The following is a 20,147-nucleotide window of genomic DNA, read 5'->3' as shown; positions in this document are numbered from 1 at the left end:
TCTTTATTCATATCATTTTTCTGTGAATTTTCTGTTGTTCACAGAATCCTCTCTTCCTCCTCTTCTTCCTCCCTCCTCCTCCTCTCCTCCTCCTCCTCCTCTCTCTCTCTCTCTCTTTTCTCTCTCTCTCTCTCCTTTTCACACTGTGAATAATAGTAATTGTAGCTCCTGAAAAACCCACAGCTCCTCCTAAGCAGTCATGCTAATAAACTTCCAATCTTAGTTGGGTTTTGAAACCAGAGACGAATAATCCTTCATATAAATGATGCTTGATTGTCATAATTGTGTCCTGGTCCATATTTCAAGTTGTCACCTCGTGGGAAGCGTGAACGAGCCTCTCCTCCTGGATCCCCATCAGCCTCCGCTTTGACTTCCATCTTTATCCCAATCAAGAACTGGGAGCTTCAGTTAATTTTCCACCTTTGATTGGGAAGCCCAAACTTTCATCTAAAAACTACCGCCTGGATGTTCACCATCTCAGTAAATTGGTCAACGGAATAAATGTATCCTAGGCAGTGGTTAAATAACACATTCTTATTATTTTTTTGCACAAGAAAAGCCGTTATAAAAAGTGTAGATCTTGAATTTAAAAGAGTAAGGAATCAGGCGAGACTAAAGAAGGCTCTGTGTGTGCCAGTCCATTATGGAGACAGAAGTGGGGTGTGTTTCTCCCTCCGTGGGGAGACCCTGGAAGCAATTTAGGATCCCCCATTTCTCACAGTGACCCAATAGGAAGCCAGCATCTGAGACCGCTAACCAGGATGCTGGAAGCCGGTTAGCCGCACTCGCGTGGATTCCTCTTCAAATGTCATTGTCAAAGAAGTGTCCCTGGAGTTGAGAGGGATGTCGGATGAGCTTCACACAAAAGGGACTGTGGAACACAAGACCTGATAACGTGGGTCTTGTCGTCTAACAAAAAAGCTTGCCCCCCTCCCCTCCCCTCCCCATCCCTCCAAGACCTCCACTGTGGAAGTTGGCAGGACAAGAATGCCCTTGCCCTATTGCTGTTTTCTTTGGATTGTTCTGTGACTCAAATGACATTTTAAAAACAACGAGGACGAGAGCGTGGTTGGGATGACATGGCTTTAGCTCAGCGAGTGGGAAAAAATACGGTCTCGGGAGGTGGGCTTTAATTAAACAAAGCTTATTTGCATGATAGACATCTCAGTGCAAAGCTGACCATTTCTGGCTCCTCCGTGGCCACGCTGAGGTCGGTGTTCCTGCAGAATTCTTCGTATTGTCCACTGATTGAAGGGAGAGCAGCTGGAGGTTAAATGACATTTTCAAAGAGTTGCATGGAACGCATTATGTTTTCATCCTACAAACAAGCAAGCAAACAAACAAACAAACAAATGTAAAAACTCTATTAGGAAAAGATATTTGAAATCAAATTCTTAACAATACCAACATACAGTTGCGGATATAGTGAATGTCTCTTTTAAGATGAAACTACTATATCATCTCCCATCTATCTGTCTATCTAACTATCATCTCTCTGTCTGTCTATCAGCCATCATCTGTTATTGTTAGTTGCAAAGTCATGTCCGACCCATCGCGACCCCATGGACAACGTTCCTCCAGGCCTTCCTGTCGTCTACCATCCTCTGGAGTGCATTGAAGCTCAGGCCGACTGCTTGGGTGACTCCATCCAGCCCCCTCCTTCTCTGGCGTCCCCTTCTTCTTCTTTTGCCCTCCATCGTTCCCAGCATGAGGCTCTTCTCCAGGGAGTCCTTGCTTCTCATGAGGTGGCCAAAATACTTGAGTTTCCTCTTCAGGATCCAGCCTTCTAAAGAGCAGCCAGGGTTGATCTCCTCTAGGACTGACCGGTTGGATGGCCTTGCAGTCCAAGGGACTCAATGCAGGAGTCTTCTTCTCCAGCACCAGAGTTCAAAGGCCTCCATTCTTTGGCGCTCAGCCTTCCTTAGGGTCCAACCTTCACAGCCATCCATTGCAACTGGGAAAACCACAACCTTGGCTATACACACTTTGGTTGGCAGATGTCTCTGCTTCTTAGTACGCTTTTTAGATTTGCCATCATCTCCCTACTATCAATCAGCTACTCAACTATATCTCATCTGGGTAATCTTCCAAAGTCCAGCATAGCTGACACAGAACCACTTGCTTTCATTCAAGATCCATCCTTTGATTCTTTGCCCCTGCAGCACCTCAGCAAGCCTCCTGTTGGTTTCTGGAGATACAGATGAATGTTCTTCATCTCTACACCAGGCGCATTAAGGCCCCCAGATCATCATCAGTGGGCTGGGCAAGCCATCTTAGTTTGCTCCCCCAGTTGTGGGAATATGCACTTGTGCATTCCACTGTCTTGTTCCCCAATAATAGGGTTGGTAGCGCTTGCAATTAAGAGATGGAACTTGGGAGCCAACAAGATCTGGCGTAATATTTAAGTATCAACTGACCAACCATACTAATGACAATGGAAATATCTAAATGGCGGCACCTAAAACAGGTAGACACTTTTTGCATTCCAGAAAGATCCTCTCAAAGGATGCAAATGTCCAGCTATCTGCAAGGGAGATAAATCCTTCCATTCTCCACCTTCCAGCCAGAACTGAAGAAGCTTCTTGGATGAGAAGTGAAACATCTTCAAAGAAAAACCAGAAAGTCCAGTTGCCTCTTGAAAGAAAAAAGCACCTTTGGGAACAACCATGGCCTGGAGAATCTCCATAGAAACCACTCCCCAATTTTTCATGTAGAGAATTACAGGTATGAAAAGGAAGATATTTTCCCAAATCCCCAACTCTTAACTTATGGGGCACGTTAACATTTATTTCTAGTTATGTTTTCCTGCAATACTACAAGCGACAGAGTCACAGCAGTGGAGATTTCTTCTAACGTCACCGATAACTTTACTGAGGATGACTCCGTCGTTAAGCAAAGCGGTTGCCAAGTGACACAATGATCTTATTTCAGTTTTCCTTTGCTTTTACAAGCCTGCAAAGGTTGTACACACAAGGGCTTGGTGTCAAGTTACTTTTTCATCACCATTGTAATTGCAAACCGTTGCTAAACAAGGACTGGCTGTAGTAAGAATTTCGGTATTCAGGAAAATGGGGGAAGGGGGGGGAATCCTTTTCCTTCCTAGTTTATTTCCCAACACTGGCAAAGACTTTTTTAGGTCATAGTTGCTGACTAAGATAAGTCCTCTATGCAATTCCATTAAGCCTTCCTTATGGGTACTTATAGTGTACCCTAAAATCTCCAAAAATTAATGAGCCACGCTGGCGCAGTGGTTAGAGCGCAGTACTGCAGGCTACTTCTGCTGCCTGCCGGCTGCCTGCAATTTGGTAGTTCGAATCTCACCAGGCTCAGCCTTCGTCCTTCCAAGGGGGCTAAAATGAGGACCCAGATTGTTGGGGGGGGGGGGGGAAGCGGCTGACTCTGCAAACTGCTTAGAGAGGGCTGTAAAAGCACAGGGAAGGGGTAGATAAGCCTAACGGCTATTGCCAACTGCTAAGAATCTCTGAAACTGAGCAGCAGAATAGCCAATTCTAATGATGCTCTTCTCTGTTCTTTTCGCATATTAAACTCAAGGAAGCAAAGCTAAAGTTTGGAGGGCCCAGGGCATAAATTTCACCCACTTTCTCCAGATGTTACCCCTGCCTGCCTCGCCCACCCATTATCCTTCTGGCGGCCTTCAGAAGCTTAAAAAGCTAATCAAATGTGTGACTGCAAAGTGACAAAATTCACAAGTGGGGTGAGGAGGGGGGGCCGCAGTCCCTCCCATTTTCATGCAGGGGCTGAAGAGTCATTTGTTGGGAATGGTCCCGTGTAGAGAAAGCCCTTGTGCAAAGCTTCAACTCTTTCTCCTGTCTTCCCAAGTCAGTCGCCCTTAAACGACTTACTTTTTGACAGCTTTCGATGAATTCATCTATGGTAACTACACCATCTTTGTTCTTGTCCATTTTCTGCCAAAAATAAAAAGGTTGCATAAGTGATTTCAAACACTTTTCCCCCCAGATGCTTCTGGTCAATTTTTTTTAAAAGACCTATGCGTGACTACTATTTTGAGAGAACTCAGGAGCAAAATACAGTACACAGAGGTTTTGTCTTTCAAACAGTGGTTTATCTACAAGATATCTATATCTATCTATCTATCTATCTATCTATCTATCTATCTATCTATCATCTATCTATCATCTCTCTTTATCTATCATCTCTTTATCTATCATCTATCTATCTATCTCTATCTATCTATCTATATCTAATCTCTATCTATCTATCTATCTATCTATCTATCTATCTATCTATCTATCATCTAGCTATCTATATCACAGAAGCACACAAGGGGGGAGAGAAACGCCCTCATGGCCTCCCTTATATAGACAGCTTCTTAAAGTGGCAATAACCCTGCTGACTCATTTGCATTTCATCATCTCAGTTTATAGACTTACAGCAGCTGGCCAGCTATTAAATCATCATTACATGCTTTGTTTCCTTATTTTAGACATATTTGGAGGGTGATTCATGCACCAGACTTTTACTTTCCACTGATGTCGCTTTAAAGCATTCATAAATTAATGCCTAGCTAGACCTTGGAGACAAATAGCTGATTCGTCTTTACAGATAGGATCATCGTAGCAAACTTCATAAGCATCAGAATGCAAACATTACAGGGATTTTCCTATAGGATTTAGGTAAATCCCACCTGAAAAAAGGTTTCCACGTGTTGTTTCGGAGCATCATCTCGAAGAACAGGGTAAGTGCATTTTCCCATCATATCATAGATGGCCTTCATTATATCAAGCATTTCCTGTCGAGAAGCATATTAAACCGATGAAAAATAATACATCGCGTTGATGGAAAATTCCTGACCTCTTTGGAGATCTCTCAAATCCTGCAATAAGATGATTTAACGGTGGGATCCCAGTTCCCAAATGTAGAGCTTTGTTTTTTTTATATAAAATGTTTTTTATTTTATTTTTGTTACATAATAAAACATTCTTTTGTGAAGAGAGTGTTGTCCGGATTCCCCCTTTAACATTTCCACAAACACATAATTCATTCTACTTTATTTCCAATTTTAGCCATATTACTTTTCTTCTTGTATTTTCCAATTTCTAATTTTTAACATATGTAAACAATAACATTTTTTCTCCTTCTCTTTAAAAATAAATCAACTTATCATTCTTTTCCAACTATTTTCAATTAGCAACATATTTCTTCACATTCAATTTTTTTAATGATCAGCATTTAACAGAAATATTTTACACATTTAGAAGTATTAGAATAACTCACACACATCCTAATTTAAAACATACTGTTACCTTGCTTACAGTATTTCATTTCATTCTACTAATCTATTACCATTCTACTAATCTCCTATTCATAAATTTTCTTTTCTCTTTTTCTTCTTTTTGTATGTCTTATATCTTTTCTTCTGATTTTTTTCCTATTGCTCTTTCCCATCTCCCCTTATTTCTGTCTTTATTTTTGGCTAAGTTCTTTTTCGGATACCACTTTCCTTTTTTCCCCTCTACTCTCTTTGAGATTTATAATCTCACTGATCTTGCCCCTTTAAATGTTATTTTTGATCTCTTTTTCTACCTTGTTACCTTCTTGCCCATTTATGTTACTTGCTGAGCTTTGTTTCAAAGCAATTCAGTGACCTCTAAGGATAAAGCTGATTTTTCTGTGTTTAACAGATCTGTTCTAATGGTCGATGGACAGAGTAACACAGTCAGAAGGGACTTTGGAGGTCTTCTAGTCACCTAAAAGTCCATCTCTGTCCAACATCTCATTGAAGCCTTTCTATACCTATCTTGAGATGGTATAGGGCTTCCTGCCTGAGCAGGGGGTTGGACTAGACGACCTCCGAGGTCCTTTCCAACTTGTGATTCTGTTATTCATATCAGAGAAGGTCACGAAAGACTCTTCTCAAGATCAGCCAATTCAGTGGTTGATTTTTAAAGCAGGAGCTTCCGTGAAATTTCAGCAGAATCTATAAGCACCAAATTCTGCCGCCCAGGGTCACCTTGTAGGGGACACGGGAGCCTAAGAATTTAGAAATAAAATAAATCTAACTGTTTTATCTGTCAAACAAGATGACTTGTTTACAAACTTGCTATAATGACTTCCCCGTGAATGCATAAAACTAGCAACATACAAACTTCGTGCCCAGAAAAAAGTTTGGCCCATCTAGGAAGAGCTTTGGTGCTTGATATGTTTGTAAGGGCATGAAGATGTAGGAAACAATCACAACTGAGCAGCAATTTTAGATGATAGATAGATAGATAGATAGATGATAGATAGATAGATAGATAGATAGATAGATAGATAGATAGATAGATAGATAGATGATTGATAGATAGATAGATAGATAGATAGATAGATAGATGATAGATAGATAGATAGATAGATAGATAGATAGATAGATAGATAGATAGATGATAGATATCATCTAAAATTGCTAGATAGAGATAGATAGATAGATACAGAGAGAGAGAGAGAGAGAGAGAGAGAGTGAGAGTGAGAGAGAGAGAGAGAGAGAGAGAGAGAGAGAGAGAGAGAGAGAGAGAGAGATGAGAAATAGTAAGATAGATAAATGAGAAAAATAGATAGAGATGAAATAATAGATAGAGATATGAGAGAGAGATAGGAGAGATAGTAAGATGAGAGTAGATAGAGAGATGAGAGAGATAGGAGAGATAGATAGAGATGGATGCATGGATAGAGAGAGATAGAGATGAGAAATAGTAGATAGATGAGAAAGAAATGGTAGATAGAGATGAGAGAGAGATAGGAGAGAGATAGGAGAGAGAGATAGGAGAGAGAGATAGTAAGATGAGAGTAGATAGAGATGAGAGAGATGAGATAGATAGAGATAGTTGGATGGATGGATAGATAGATAGGAGAAATAGATAGATAGATGAGAACGAAATAGTAGATAGAGATGAGAGAGATAGAGAGAGATGAGCGATAGAGATGAGAGAGAGAAGATAGTAAGATGAGAGCAGATAGGGAGATGAGAGGAGAGAGAGATAGTAAGATGAGAGTAGATAAGAGACGAGAGAGAGATAGGAGAGATAGAATAGAGATGGATGGATGGATATATGAGAGAGATAGTAGATAGAGATGAGAAAGATATATGAGAGAGAGATAAGAGAAATAGAAAGAGAGAGATGAGAGAGACAGGATAGATAGATAGATAGATAGATGATAGAGAGATGATAGATAGATAGATAGATAGATAGATAGATAGATAGATAGATAGATAGATAGATAGATAGATAGATAGATATGGAATTGTTCCAATATCATATACATCTTGTTCCACATATCTGAATCTAAAGCTCATGATTTATCTATATGGGGGGGGGGAAGTGTGTAGTTAGCTTTGTGTTGGACTCCTTACCTCTTTTGTTATACAGCCGTCTTTGTTTATATCATACAAATTGAAAGCCCAGTTGAGTTTTTCCTGCACTGTCCCACGGAGCAAAATTGAAAGGCCCATCACAAAATCCTAGAAGGAGGAGGAGGAGGAGGAGGAGGAGGAGGAGGAGGAGGAGGAGGAGAAGGAGAAGGAGAAGGAGAAGGAGAAGGAGAAGGAGAAGGAGAAGAAGAAGAAGAAGAAGAAGAAAGAAGAAAGAAGAAAGAAGAAAGAAGAAAGAAGAAGAAGAAGAAGAAGAGAGATAATAGAAAACATGACGGTTTTCGTTGCTGTAGGTTAACAGGCACTTTGGCAGCAGGAACCATAAAATACACCCAACTGTTTGTTTGATTGAATGCCTGTCATGTGACAGCTGAGTCTTCAGAACAGCCTTTGTCACTTTGCCTGTTAGCTTCATGGAAGCAGAAAAGCTTGGAAGATGACAACCTCTTGCAAGACTCCACCGAACCTTTAAAAACCCATCAGCCGCTTGGCTCTTTCTTGTTGCCGTAATCGGCAAACGAAAAATGCTCCACTTCAGTTGAATGAAACTCAGAGTATATATATATACTATTTCTCTAGGATGAGCCACTAGAATATAAACTGAGAACAAACCCCACTCCTTACTAGCACCGATGGTGTCGCCTAGTTTGGGTCATGAAACGTCTGCAAGAAAACCACCAAGTTCAGAGAGCACCAAGGACCCCATAGTCGTCCTCCCCCCCCCCACTCCTACTTCTCCTCCTCCCCCTTTCTACAAACCCCACCCCCTACTTGCACTGATGGTCTTACCTAGTTTGGGTCATGAAACGTCTGCAAGAAAACCACCAAGTTCAGAGAGCACCAAGGACCCCTCGTGTCAACCCTTAGCTACAAATATTCTCCTTTATTGAAGAAAACAGTAGTTTTACACGCTGCACTTTTAACAGATTAACAGAGTTGGAAGGGACCTTGTAGGTCATCTAGTCCAACCTGCTGCTCAAGCAGAAGACGCTACACCATCTCTGACAGAGGCCAGCCCAGTCTCTTCTTGAAAGCCTCCAGGGATGAAGCTCCCACAACTTCCAAAGGCCACTTCTGTTCCGTGGGTTGATTGTTCTCCGTGTCAGGAAATTCCTCCTCCTTTCCAGGTTGAATCTCTCCTATCCCAAGCTATGGACCCACCCAGCTCCCGTTTCATGAGTAATTGCTTGTGTTATTGTGTTATTGTGTTACCGAAGGCAGGAATTTTTATAAAAGTAGAAGCCACTCTGGGTTTACTTGCATCAACGTGGATCTGAGAGAAAGCGGGTAATTCGGCTGATTAGATGTCTTTTTCTACCCTATTGCCTTAGCGTACAAATACCAATTAATTCAGCCGTATAAACGTTTTGTGCCGGGGGGGGGGGGGGTGGCAGCTTCTCCCTAGGAGGCACCCCAGAAAATCAATGCAATCAGCACATAAACAAGATCAGGAGGTTACTTGTCTGTTACACAGCAAACAAAAGCTAATTACAAAAAACAAATAAAAGGTCATTCTTTTCTCTCTCTCTTTCCCTCCCTCCTTCCCCCTTCTCTCTATCTCTCTCTGTCTCTAACCCTCTCTCTCTCTGTCTCTCTCTGTCTCTCTCTGTCTTTCTCTCTGTCTGTCTGTGTGTGTGTGTCTCTCTGTCCCTCTCTCTGTCTTTCTCTTTTTCTCCCCCTCTCTCCCCATCTCTGTCTCTCTCTCTGTTTCTCTCTCTCTCTCTCTCTCTCTCTCTCTATCTATCTATCTATCTATCTATCTATCTATCTATCTATCTATCTCTCTGTGTGTGTCTCTTTGTCTGTCTCTCTCTCTCTCCCTCCCCCCTCTCCCTGTCTCTTTCTTCCTCTCTTTCTCTGTTTCTCTCTGTATGTCTGTCTCTCTCTCTCTGTCTCCATCTTTCTCAATCTCTCTGTTTCTCTGTCTCTGTCTCTCGCTCTCTCTTTCCCTCCCTTCTCTCTCTGTCTCTGTCTTTCTCACTCTGTTTCTCTCTATCTCTCTTTCCCTCCCTTCCCTCTCTGTCTCTCTCTCTCTCTCTTTCCCTCTCTTCTCTCTCTGTCTTCCTCTGTTTCTCTGTTTCTCTCTGTCTGTCTCTCTGTTTCTCTCTCTCTCTCTCTCTCTCTCTTTCTCTCTCTCTCTTTTCAAACACCAGTGTATGCTGACAAGCATTTCCCAGCATCTTTGGGGATTTTATTTGTCCTCCCACCAGACCTCACTGATTTCTCAAAATAAATTTTATTACAAGCACGCTTCGTATTAAGCCTAGGTGATGATCCAGATTGGTGAGACCGAATGTGATTTTTGGAGCATGGATGGGCCTGCGCATAGCGCCTAGTCAGGAGCTCCTCAACCGAGGTCATGCCAAATTTGAGGAGATCAAAGTCAATCAAAGACAGAGCTGCCACACCCATCTGTAATTTACATGATTAATTATTATTCCTCTCTTGGGGTGATTTCAGCCCAGCTTTCTCTTTTACTGAACACTGAAGTCACTGGCGTAACTCAGTTACCTACGAGTACATCAAACTACCTCGTGAAAGGTAGCATCCAAGATTACTGCTCTGTAGGTATTTTATTTATTTTTTAAAAAATAGTATTTATTGAATTTTCTAACATTTAAAAAACCAAACACAAAAGACAAATTTACACTTAGAACAGCTTTTCCATATCGGTATCCATATCTTTCGTAACAATCTTATTTACAAAAATATCATTATATGCTTATTTATATATGCTCTATATGTTATACTTTTACCATTTATACCTTAAGTTTTAGGTTTAATCTCAAGCCAGGAATACCATATATTCCAAATTTAATAGCGCTCGGTTTCTTCCCTCTCTCCTTCATTTCCACAGAAAGTCTATCCACTTCTGCACATTCATAGATGTTCCTTCTTCTAATTGGGTCTGGGGGGGAGTATCTGTTTGTTTCCGTAGGCAGCCTTCTTTTTTAGTATAGGTTTTGGGGTGAGGAACTAAAAATGTGAACCGTGTAGACAGAAATAAGCCTGGCTAGAATCGAGAGCTTGTTCTGAACTTCTCAAAGAAAAAGCGGAACGTTACATAATAAATAGACCTGGCTAAGATTTAGTTTATCCATGCTGAGAATTTTTCAGTCCCATTGAGTTGAGTGAAGAGATCGGGTGAGGATTTAAAACTGTTATTCTAGGCAGCGGTCTATCACGGCACGAACCTAAGATAATGACACAGGAGAATTGGAATTTTTAGCATATTAGCAAAATCCCTTCGGTGGCTCCGCTGAACTACTTCATGAATAAATAAATAACGGTGTATTTAATCATTTGCAGACTTCTCTGTTTCTACATTCATAAAAAAAGTGTAAACAACGAATGTGCAAATACTGACCTCCTGATACCTTCAAATGTTTTACTAACTTTTGAAGGCTTTACATTTTTATCCTGATCATAATGTTTGCTTCCTAGGTGCGTATATCCTTTTCCCCAGGTTTTTATGGCAGCTTCCACAATATTCATCCCGGATTTTATTTCCATAGCAGCCCTCCTCTGGGTCAGGATGCCAGAGTCACTGTGTGCTTAGTATTATTTATAAATAATACATAAGTACATAAATTAAGGCGTGCAGAGGATGTGACAATTCCAAAGTCATCAAGCCAGATTTCATGGCTGATGGAACTTTTCCTCTTTGGTCTTGGACCAATAAATTAATTACTCCACTGCCCTGCATTTATTATTATTTTTTCTTCATGTTTTATTTATTTTATTTATATAACATATGAAAATTCAATTTTCATCAAACAATGTGTGATTGTGTGTACAATTGTCTTTGAGCAATCATAATCCAAATATTTGCAATAGTATTCATCACAATAATATTGGTAATCTAAAAACCATAATATTTAACATTATACTTTAATAACTCTCCATTTCCACATTCCCCCCCCCCTTTTTTTAAAAAACAACAAAGTTTTATTGGTTGCCCTGCATTTATTATGCCCTGCATTTATTATGGTGGTTTAAATCAGCAGTTTCCTGTAAACAAAAAAACAACAACAACCCTTGCCCTGTAAGTATATGTGGTTACCTCCATGACTCTCCAACCCATGCACTTTGGGAAGCATCTCACTGAGTCAAGGACCTTGGAGTATTCATCTCAAACGACCTAAGTGCCAGAGCTCACTGTAACAGCATTGCCAAAAAGGCTTTAAGAGTTATTAACCTAATCTTATGAAGCTTCTTCTCCAGTAATATCATATTGCTAACTAGGGCAAACAAAACCTTTGCCAGACTAATCCTCGAATACAGCTCATCTGCCTGGAATCCGCACTGCATATCGGACGTTAATACGATTGAGCAAGTCCAGAGGTATTTCATGAGAAGAGTCCTCCACTCCTCTGCTCACAACAGAATCCCTTTTGGCACCAGGCTCGAAATTTTGGGCTTGGACAACCAGGAACTACATCGCCTACGGTCAGACTCAAGCGTAGTAACAATAAATTACCCGCTAAAAAGTCCTACCGGTCAACAACTCCTTCAGCTTCAACCGCAATAATACACAGGCAAACAATAGACACAAACTCAAGGTAAACCGTTCCAAACTGGATTGCAGAAAATACGACTTCAGCAACAGAGTGGTCAATGCCTGGAATGCTCCACCTGACTCTATTGTTACATCCTCAAGCCCCCCCTCCCCATAGCTTCAACCTCAAACTGTCTACTATTGACCTCCCCCCCCCCATTCCCTAAGAGGTCTGTAAGGGCCATGCACCAGCTCACCAGCCTGCCTTCTGTTCCTGTCCTACTGTAAATAAGAATAACACTTAAAAGCTCAGAAGAAACAATTCCCTTTCATTTAGCTCTTAAAACAAGAAGGAATTGACAGAGGGAAGATGTTAATTGGGAGATAATGAAAGGTTAAACTTAAATACCTGATAGATTAAAATCAGGCCCTCTTTTCCTTTGCTAATTGAATGTTTTCTGATTGTATTAAAATTCTTTCCATCACTCTTCTGCTGAGGGAACATTGATCGGAGAAGGGATTAAAGGAGAACGTTGACTAGATAGAGGAATGAGATGTGGCGAACTAGAAAATCAGGACTTGCACTTTCTCAAGTAATTTAATAATAATATTAAAAGTACTAATATATTAGTAGTAAGAATTCAGTTCACCCATTATACCTGCTTATGAGCCACGTGGGAAGCATATCATCTTTTACAAAACTTTGGACTGCATTATACAACAGAAATAAATAACAGTAATAGCAAAAGCTGCCTTACCTCAAAACTCACACATCCATTGTGATCTGTGTCAAATGCATTGAACAGGAAATGTGCATATGTTGTAGAATCTGGAATTAAAAAGATTGCTCCTTATGAATTGCATATTAAAACTTAACCCTTTGAATAACCACATCCTATCTTTTCCTTACCTCTATTAATTATTCTTATTATTTGGAGGTTAAGCCATTATTTGATTATTGTTAAGCAATTATACTTATAAAAAGTTCCCATACTTCTTATACTTTGCATGATCCCAACCACAGATATCATACATGGTGTTAAAAATCCAGTTGTTATTTACGGAAATTACACAGTTGAGTCTCCATTCATATTGGAGAACAGAAACCAAGACACCTCAATGGAATGACTGGAACAAACCAGACAGAGGTGCATTTGCTCATGTTATTCTGTGCTTCATATCTACTATTCCAGGTGGTTATTTCAGGATTCAAATTCAGAAGGATGACAATGCCACTGTCATTTTTAAAGCACATAGTTGTTTGAAGACCCATCAAATTGTTATAAGAAGTGCCATTCAGAGCCTAGACAAGAGGCATTGTTCCTCATTAGCTAAATAAAAATGGCTACATTTCCCATGGAACTCAGTCAACTTCAATACTCTTGTTGGCTCAAACTTCCTACCAAAAATGGTATACGCTGCCACTCCAAATTGCTCTCTGAAGCTTACAGTATATGTGCAACTTTTCAGCTTCTTCCTAATCTCCATCAAGGTTGCAACACATTTCAAATAGAACATAGAATAATAGAGTTGAAAGGGACTTTGGAGGTCTTCTAGTCCAACCCCTGCTCAAACAGGAGGCCCTCTTCTGTTCCAGACAATGGTTGTGCAGTCTCTTCTTGAAAGCTTCCAGTAATGAAGTTCCTACAACTTGTGAAGGGAAGCCTTTCCATTGATTGATTGCTGTCACTGTCAGGAAATTTCACCTTATTTCCAGATTGAATCTCTCCTTGGTCAGTTTCCATCCGTTATTCCTTGTCTGGCCTTTGGGTGCTTTGGAAAATAGCTTGACCCCCTCCTCTCTGTGGCAGCCCCTCCAATATTGGAAGATGCTCTCCTGTCTCCCCTGGTCCTTCTCTTCCCTAGACCAGCCAGGCCCAGTTCCTGTAACCGTCCATCGTATGTTTTATCCTCCAACTGTTGCTCTTTCCAGAGTCTCAACACTCTTTTTGTATTGTGGTGACCAGAACTGGATGTGGTACTCCAAGTGTGGTCTTACTAATGCTTTGTAAAGCAGTACCAGAACTTCACATGATCTTGTGATCTAACCCTATGACACGTGTGCTGGAAGTGGCACGCAGAGCTATTCCTCAGGGCACGGGAGACGTTGACCGCAGCTGTTCCGGGTTCCGGAAGCTGGTTTTCATGATTGGGGAGCATGGGAAACAGCATAAAAACAGCAGCCACCCAGTGCGCATGGGCCTGCCGGGCGGCTTCTCTTCCGGTTTCCAGAACGCATCTGCACACCTCCCAGCTACTCTTCGTGCGTGCCAGGAGCTGGAAGGCCTTTAATGTTGGGCATGCGGCTGCCAGAAACCAGAAGATCATCTTCCCCCACGGGCACATGTGCTGCTCTTCTGGTTCCTGGCAGGCGGATGCGCGGGGCTTGCTCCCGTTTCGGCACTCGGTGTCTAAAATGTTCCCCAACGCTGATCTGGTTCATTTAGTCAGAAGGCAGTGAAGAAAAGTGACCAGACCCTTTTTCACCCTTACGACCTCATCACCTCAACAACATCCAGATGTTTGGCCACTGACTCATGTTTACAACAATTGCAGCGTCCCAGGGGTCACGCGATCCCCTTTTGTGACCGTCTGACAAAGAGAGCCAATGGGGGGAAGCCAGATTCACTTAACGACTATGTGACTCACTTAATAACTGCAGCGATTCTCTGAACAACTGTGGCAAGGAAGGGGGCAGAACTCACTGGACGAACGTCTCTCTTAGCAACACAAATGTGTTGCTCGGTTGTGGTTGTGATTTGAGGACTACCTGTATAGATTTAGTACTAAACAGGGCTCTGTGTTTTGCAATATATGTGTGTGTGTGTGTGTGTGTGTGTATGCTGGTTTTGTTGTATTCGGGTCTTTATGTGTGTGTGTGTGTGTGTGTGTGTGTGTGTGTTACAACCCCTGGTATGCCCAAATATGGGAGGGAGCTCACTACTCCCCCTTTCTGTCCTTCGGTTCATTACAGAAAACCATCCAGGCAGAAAACCATATTTTTATTTTTAATGTTGCCTTTGCTATGTTTGTGTTGTATTTGTGCTGATAAATAAATAAAGGGAGACTAGTATAGATCTATTTCAAGCTATTTAGCTCTCATCAGCTAGCCATACCCTTGCTGGGATTCTAACCTGGGCTGTATTACAACACAAACATAGCAAAGGCAACATTAAAAATAAAAATATGGTTTTCTGCCTGGATGGTCTTCTGTGATGAGCCGAAGGACAGAAAGGGGGAGTAGTGAGCTCCCTCCCATATTTGGGCATACCAGGGTGTGTGTGTGTGTGTGTGTGTGTGTGTGTTATAACCCCTGGTATGCCCAATTATGGGAGGGAACTCACTACTCCCCCTTTCTCTCTATCGGCTCACCGCAGGAGACCATCCAGGCAGAAAACCATATTTTTAACATTGCCTTTTTATATATTTTGGCATACCAGGGGTTGTAACACAAATACATACCTATTCCCCTGGCTCAGCTGATAAGGAGGAGAGCCTGTGGCTTAGTGGCTAAGATTCCTGCCTAATATGTAATACAGCCCAGGTTCTAATCCCAACTATATATATATATATAGTTACAGGTATACATTCACATAGTTACTGTTCTTATTTACATTTATTACTTTTGCACATTTGTCTTTCCATATAAAAAATTAAAATGGACATTCTGGCTTGTTTTTCTTACCATCCCATATACCTATTTTGTCTTATCACCATCCTATTTTTTTCCTTTCCTTTTCTCCCTCCCGCCCTTCTCTACTTCCTTCCTTCCTCCCTCCTCTCCTTTCCCTTTCCTTCTTCCCTTGCTTCTCCCCGGCTCCTCTCTTCCTCCCCCTGCCCTCTCTTCTTCTCCTTCTATCCTTTCCCTCCTTCCTCTCCTTTCCACTTTCTTCCATCTCTCCCCTTTCCTCTCTGCTCTGCTCTCTTCCTCTCTTCCTTTCCTTTTCTGTTATTATGGTTGTTTCTTTTCCTCTCTCAACTGGTGTATTTTCGGGATGGCATTCCCGCAAACCCTGTTATAATTTTATATTTATCCTTTCCTATTCCCTTTTCTTCATTACCATGCCCTAGCTATTTTTTTTCTGTATATCTCATTCTTAAACATATACTTATACATTAATGCTTTCTTTTCTATTCCCCCCACATCATTTAAAAGTGTCTCATCTGGGTTCTGTATATCTCTCTCGCTTTCCTTTCTAGATTTCCTTCTCTAACCTGTCATAGAATCTTCCCCATGTCTTGAACTACACTGATTCCTCCTTATTCTTTATTGTCAGAGTTCGCCTGTTCATTTCTGCACAGTCCAAATATGTCTCATCAGTCTCACCTGGGCCACACCCCTTTCTCCAGCCACCCCTCTGCCAGCCCAGCTAAGTCCCAGATCTGTTGTCCACCTTTGAGAGTGACACATTTCCCTAACTGGATAGAGAAACCCTAACCCACCCCATTCCAGGGGAAGGATACTGCAAAATCCCCATTCCTTCCCCACTCCAGGGGAAGGATACTGCAAAATCTCCATTCCCTCCTTACTCCAGGGGAAGGGTACTGCAAAATCCCCATTCCCTCCCCACTCCAGGGGAAGGATACTGCAAAATCCCCATTCCTTCCCCACTCCAGGGGAAGGATACTGCAAAATCTCCATTCCCTCCTTACTCCAGGGGGAAGGATACTGCAAAATCTCCATTCCCTCCCCACTCCAGGGGAAGGATACTGCAAAATCTCCATTCCCTCCCCACTCCAGGGGAAGGATACTGCAAAATCTCCATTCCCATCCCGCTCCTTTGGGAAGGATACTGCAAAATCTCCATTCCCATCCCGCTCCTTTGGGAAGGATACTGCAAAATCTCCATTCCTTCCCCACTCCAGGGGAAGGATACTGCAAAATCCCCATTCCCTCCCCACTCCAGGGGAAGGGTACTGCAAAATCCCCATTCCCTCCCCACTCCAGGGGAAGGGTACTGCAAAATCCCCATTCCCTCCTCACTCCAGGGGAAGGATACTGCAAAATCCCCATTCCTTCCCCACTCCAGGGGAAGGATACTGCAAAATCTCCATTCCCTCCTTACTCCAGGGGAAGGATACTGCAAAATCTCCATTCCCTCCCCACTCCAGGGGAAGGATACTGCAAAATCTCCATTCCCTCCCCACTCCAGGGGAAGGATACTGCAAAATCTCCATTCCCATCCCGCTCCTTTGGGAAGGATACTGCAAAATCTCCATTCCCATCCCGCTCCTTTGGGAAGGATACTGCAAAATCTCCATTCCTTCCCCACTCCAGGGGAAGGATACTGCAAAATCCCCATTCCCTCCCCACTCCAGGGGAAGGGTACTGCAAAATCCCCATTCCCTCCCCACTCCAGGGGAAGGGTACTGCAAAATCCCCATTCCCTCCTCACTCCAGGGGAAGGATACTGCAAAATCCCCATTCCTTCCCCACTCCAGGGGAAGGATACTGCAAAATCTCCATTCCCTCCTTACTCCAGGGGAAGGATACTGCAAAATCTCCATTCCCTCCCCACTCCAGGGGAAGGATACTGCAAAATCTCCATTCCCTCCCCACTCCAGGGGAAGGATACTGCAAAATCTCCATTCCCATCCCGCTCCTTTGGGAAGGATACTGCAAAATCTCCATTCCCATCCCGCTCCTTTGGGAAGGATACTGCAAAATCTCCATTCCCTCCCCACTCCAGGGGAAGGATACTGCAAAATCTCCATTCCCTCCCCACTCCAAGGGAAGGATACTGCAGAATCCCTATTCCCTCCCCACTCCAGGGGAAGGATACTGTACATTCCCCATTTCCACCCCACTCTGTGGCCAGCCAGAGGTGATATTTGCCAGTTCTCCGAACTACTCCGCTACTGCTTGTCCAGAAACTCAGAACCTGCTGTACTTGTACAGACAGTTGCTATGAATCAAAAACTGACTTGACGTCACCAAACCACAAACCCTCCGAACCCAGGTGAATCCTTTAACACACTGATAAAACCATCTTGTCATTGAGGACATAGATAACTGGTAATAGGAATACCATTTACCATATATCATCATTAATATGGTTTCCCTTACGACCCTGGAATATAAGCCTGAAAACCTGGGGTGGATCATGAAATGCGATCTTCCTCATTCTTAATGATATTCTTAATGCTGGAGCTGTCAGATTTCAAAATCCCGTTTGATGGGATCGGTTTCCAAATGGCCTTGTCGATTCAGATGCAATCCTCCAATCAAGGCTCTGAATGCCCCTAAATTCTTTAAGCATTGTGGGCTTTCTCTGACTCAAAGCAACTTAACAGCCTGAATCCGAGTGATTGGAGCTGATCGGTGTTTGCACAATTAACATTCTGGAAAGTGGAAGGAATAAACAGCCTCGGGGTCTTACGAGGTTCAGGCCAAGCAAACTGAAATCCTTATTTTTATAATATTATTAGCGTCCGTATTTAACAGGCCAATCCAGGCCCAGTAGGTTGCAGGTACTGTAGAAGGCAGAGAACACCAGAGCAGGACAAATAACTTGCAAATAAGGAAAAGAACTAGAGAACAGAGATGAAAACTACCAGCCATTCAGTTGCAGCCTTGCTTTGGAAGTTTTTGGACAACTTGAAGATGGGGAGAAATAGAGTTTAAGCAGAGACATCCCCCTGCCAACAAAAGTGTGTATAGCCAAGGCTGTGGTTTTCCCAGTTGCAATGGATGGCTGTGAAGGTTGGACCATTAAGGAAGGCTGAGCGCCAAAGAATGGAGGCCTTTGAACTCTGGTGCTGGAGAAGAAGACTCCTGCATTGAGTCCCTTGGACTGCAAGGCCATCCAACCAGTCAGTCCTAGAGGAGATCAACCCTGACTGCTCTTTGGAAGGCCAGATCCTGAAGAGGAAACTCAAAGACTTTGGCCACCTGATGAGAAGGAAGCTTCATCCAGAGGATGGGAGAGGACAGGAAGGCCTAGAGGAACGTTGTCCATGGGGTCAGGATGGGTCAGACACGACTTCGTAACTAACAGCAAATTGTAAAGCTATACCCTAAAGTGTTGGTATTATAGGCAAAAAGAGGGTATCAATATAATTTCAATTGCCTTATTATTGTCCTTTAGGAATTGTGGATTTGTGTGGTTGTGCCAAGAACTGGTCCTGTGTCGTTTAAGGTGCTTTAGGGTTGAAAGGATGAGCTGGTGACATCACCATTGCCTGGGGGACCCCCACAGGAGCTCCTTTCATGTCCCTGTCAAGGAGCTGGAGCAAATGACGGGAGCTCACCCGGTCTATTTAGCCCTTGGATTTCCTGCTTAAAAAAAAAAAAAAAACACCATATCCAATCTTACTTTGGTTTTACATTTGAAGGGGAAAGGGAGATGTTTCTGTTCTGAGACAGCCAAGAAACGCTGTTTACTACCTTGGAACCAAAAAGTAAAATCTCCTTTATGCTGATCATTTTCTGAGGAATAACCTGGAGGCCCTTTTTCCTGTTTTTTTTCAGTGTCTACAGCACTGAAGCTTGATTAGGCTTTTACTACTGAGTCAATAATATGAACAGGATTTTGCCTATTGGGTGTTGTGTCACATTTTTTAAAAAGGAAAAGAAAATGCCATTCTTCAAAGCATGAAAATGCCATCCCCTTTCTTTCTAACTTGAAATATGCTAGGAATATGCACCATGTGGGAAATGAACAGAAGAGAACAACAGAGGGAAGGGACCTTGGAGGTCTTCTAGTCCAACCCCCCCCCCATCCCAAGCAGGAGGCCATCTTGGACAAATGTTGGTCCAATCTCTTCTTAAAAACCTTACAAACAAAGAAACAGACAAAAAACCCTGTAAAACATTTATGAAAACCAATGGATATTAGTTCTATGTTCTTGAGGGCTTTCCATCCAGTTGAGGTGGAGAAATGGAGATAAGGATGTCCAGGGGGGAATTTGTTCAGGATTTGGCAGAAAAAGTATTTGTCCAGTATTGGACAAAAATTAAGGCATGGTTGGAAGAGATGATACAACAACGTATTGAGCTGAAGCCAGAAACATTTCTGCTAGGAATTCTACCTGAAATTTATAAAAAAGAGAATGTATATTTAATCATTCATGTATTAACCATGTATTTGCACAACATTGGAAAAGTGGAGAGATTCCTATTGATGAGAAGGTGATAAGGAAAATATGAGAATGTGCAGAAATGAACAGGTTAACATTAGCAATGAAGGAGAAAGAGCAAAGTGAACATTATATGATTTGGGAAGTATTTTACCAATGGTTGGAGAGAGAAAAAAGGAG

General features: G+C 42.2%; 1 protein-coding gene across 9 annotated transcripts in view; it reads right to left on the bottom strand.

Moving 5' to 3' along the window:
* Nucleotides 1-186: 186 nt before the first annotated feature.
* The window catches only part of KCNIP4 (potassium voltage-gated channel interacting protein 4), a 234,428-nt gene continuing 214,467 nt past the window's right edge, over nt 187-20,147 (bottom strand). For 6 of the 9 annotated variants that reach the window (XM_081959039.1, XM_081959038.1, XM_081959034.1 and 3 more), the window contains 5 exons: nt 12,647-12,717; nt 7,373-7,480; nt 4,667-4,771; nt 3,864-3,926; nt 187-1,318 (listed from right to left, as the gene is read on the bottom strand). In XM_081959039.1, coding sequence (XP_081815165.1) covers nt 1,271-1,318; nt 3,864-3,926; nt 4,667-4,771; nt 7,373-7,480; nt 12,647-12,717 — 395 coding nt within the window. In that variant the 3' untranslated portion in view covers nt 187-1,270. The remainder of the gene's footprint in view (nt 1,319-3,863; nt 3,927-4,666; nt 4,772-7,372; nt 7,481-12,646; nt 12,718-20,147) is intronic. The other 3 variants (XM_081959033.1, XM_081959032.1, XM_081959036.1) reach the window with 2 other exon arrangements.

The sequence above is a fragment of the Natrix helvetica genome (genome assembly GCF_964273705.1).
Source record: "Natrix helvetica genome assembly, chromosome: 7".
NCBI lineage: Eukaryota > Metazoa > Chordata > Lepidosauria > Squamata > Natricidae > Natrix > Natrix helvetica.
The sequence above is the reverse complement of the archived record's forward strand: the minus strand, read 5'-3'. Positions and strand labels throughout refer to the sequence as shown.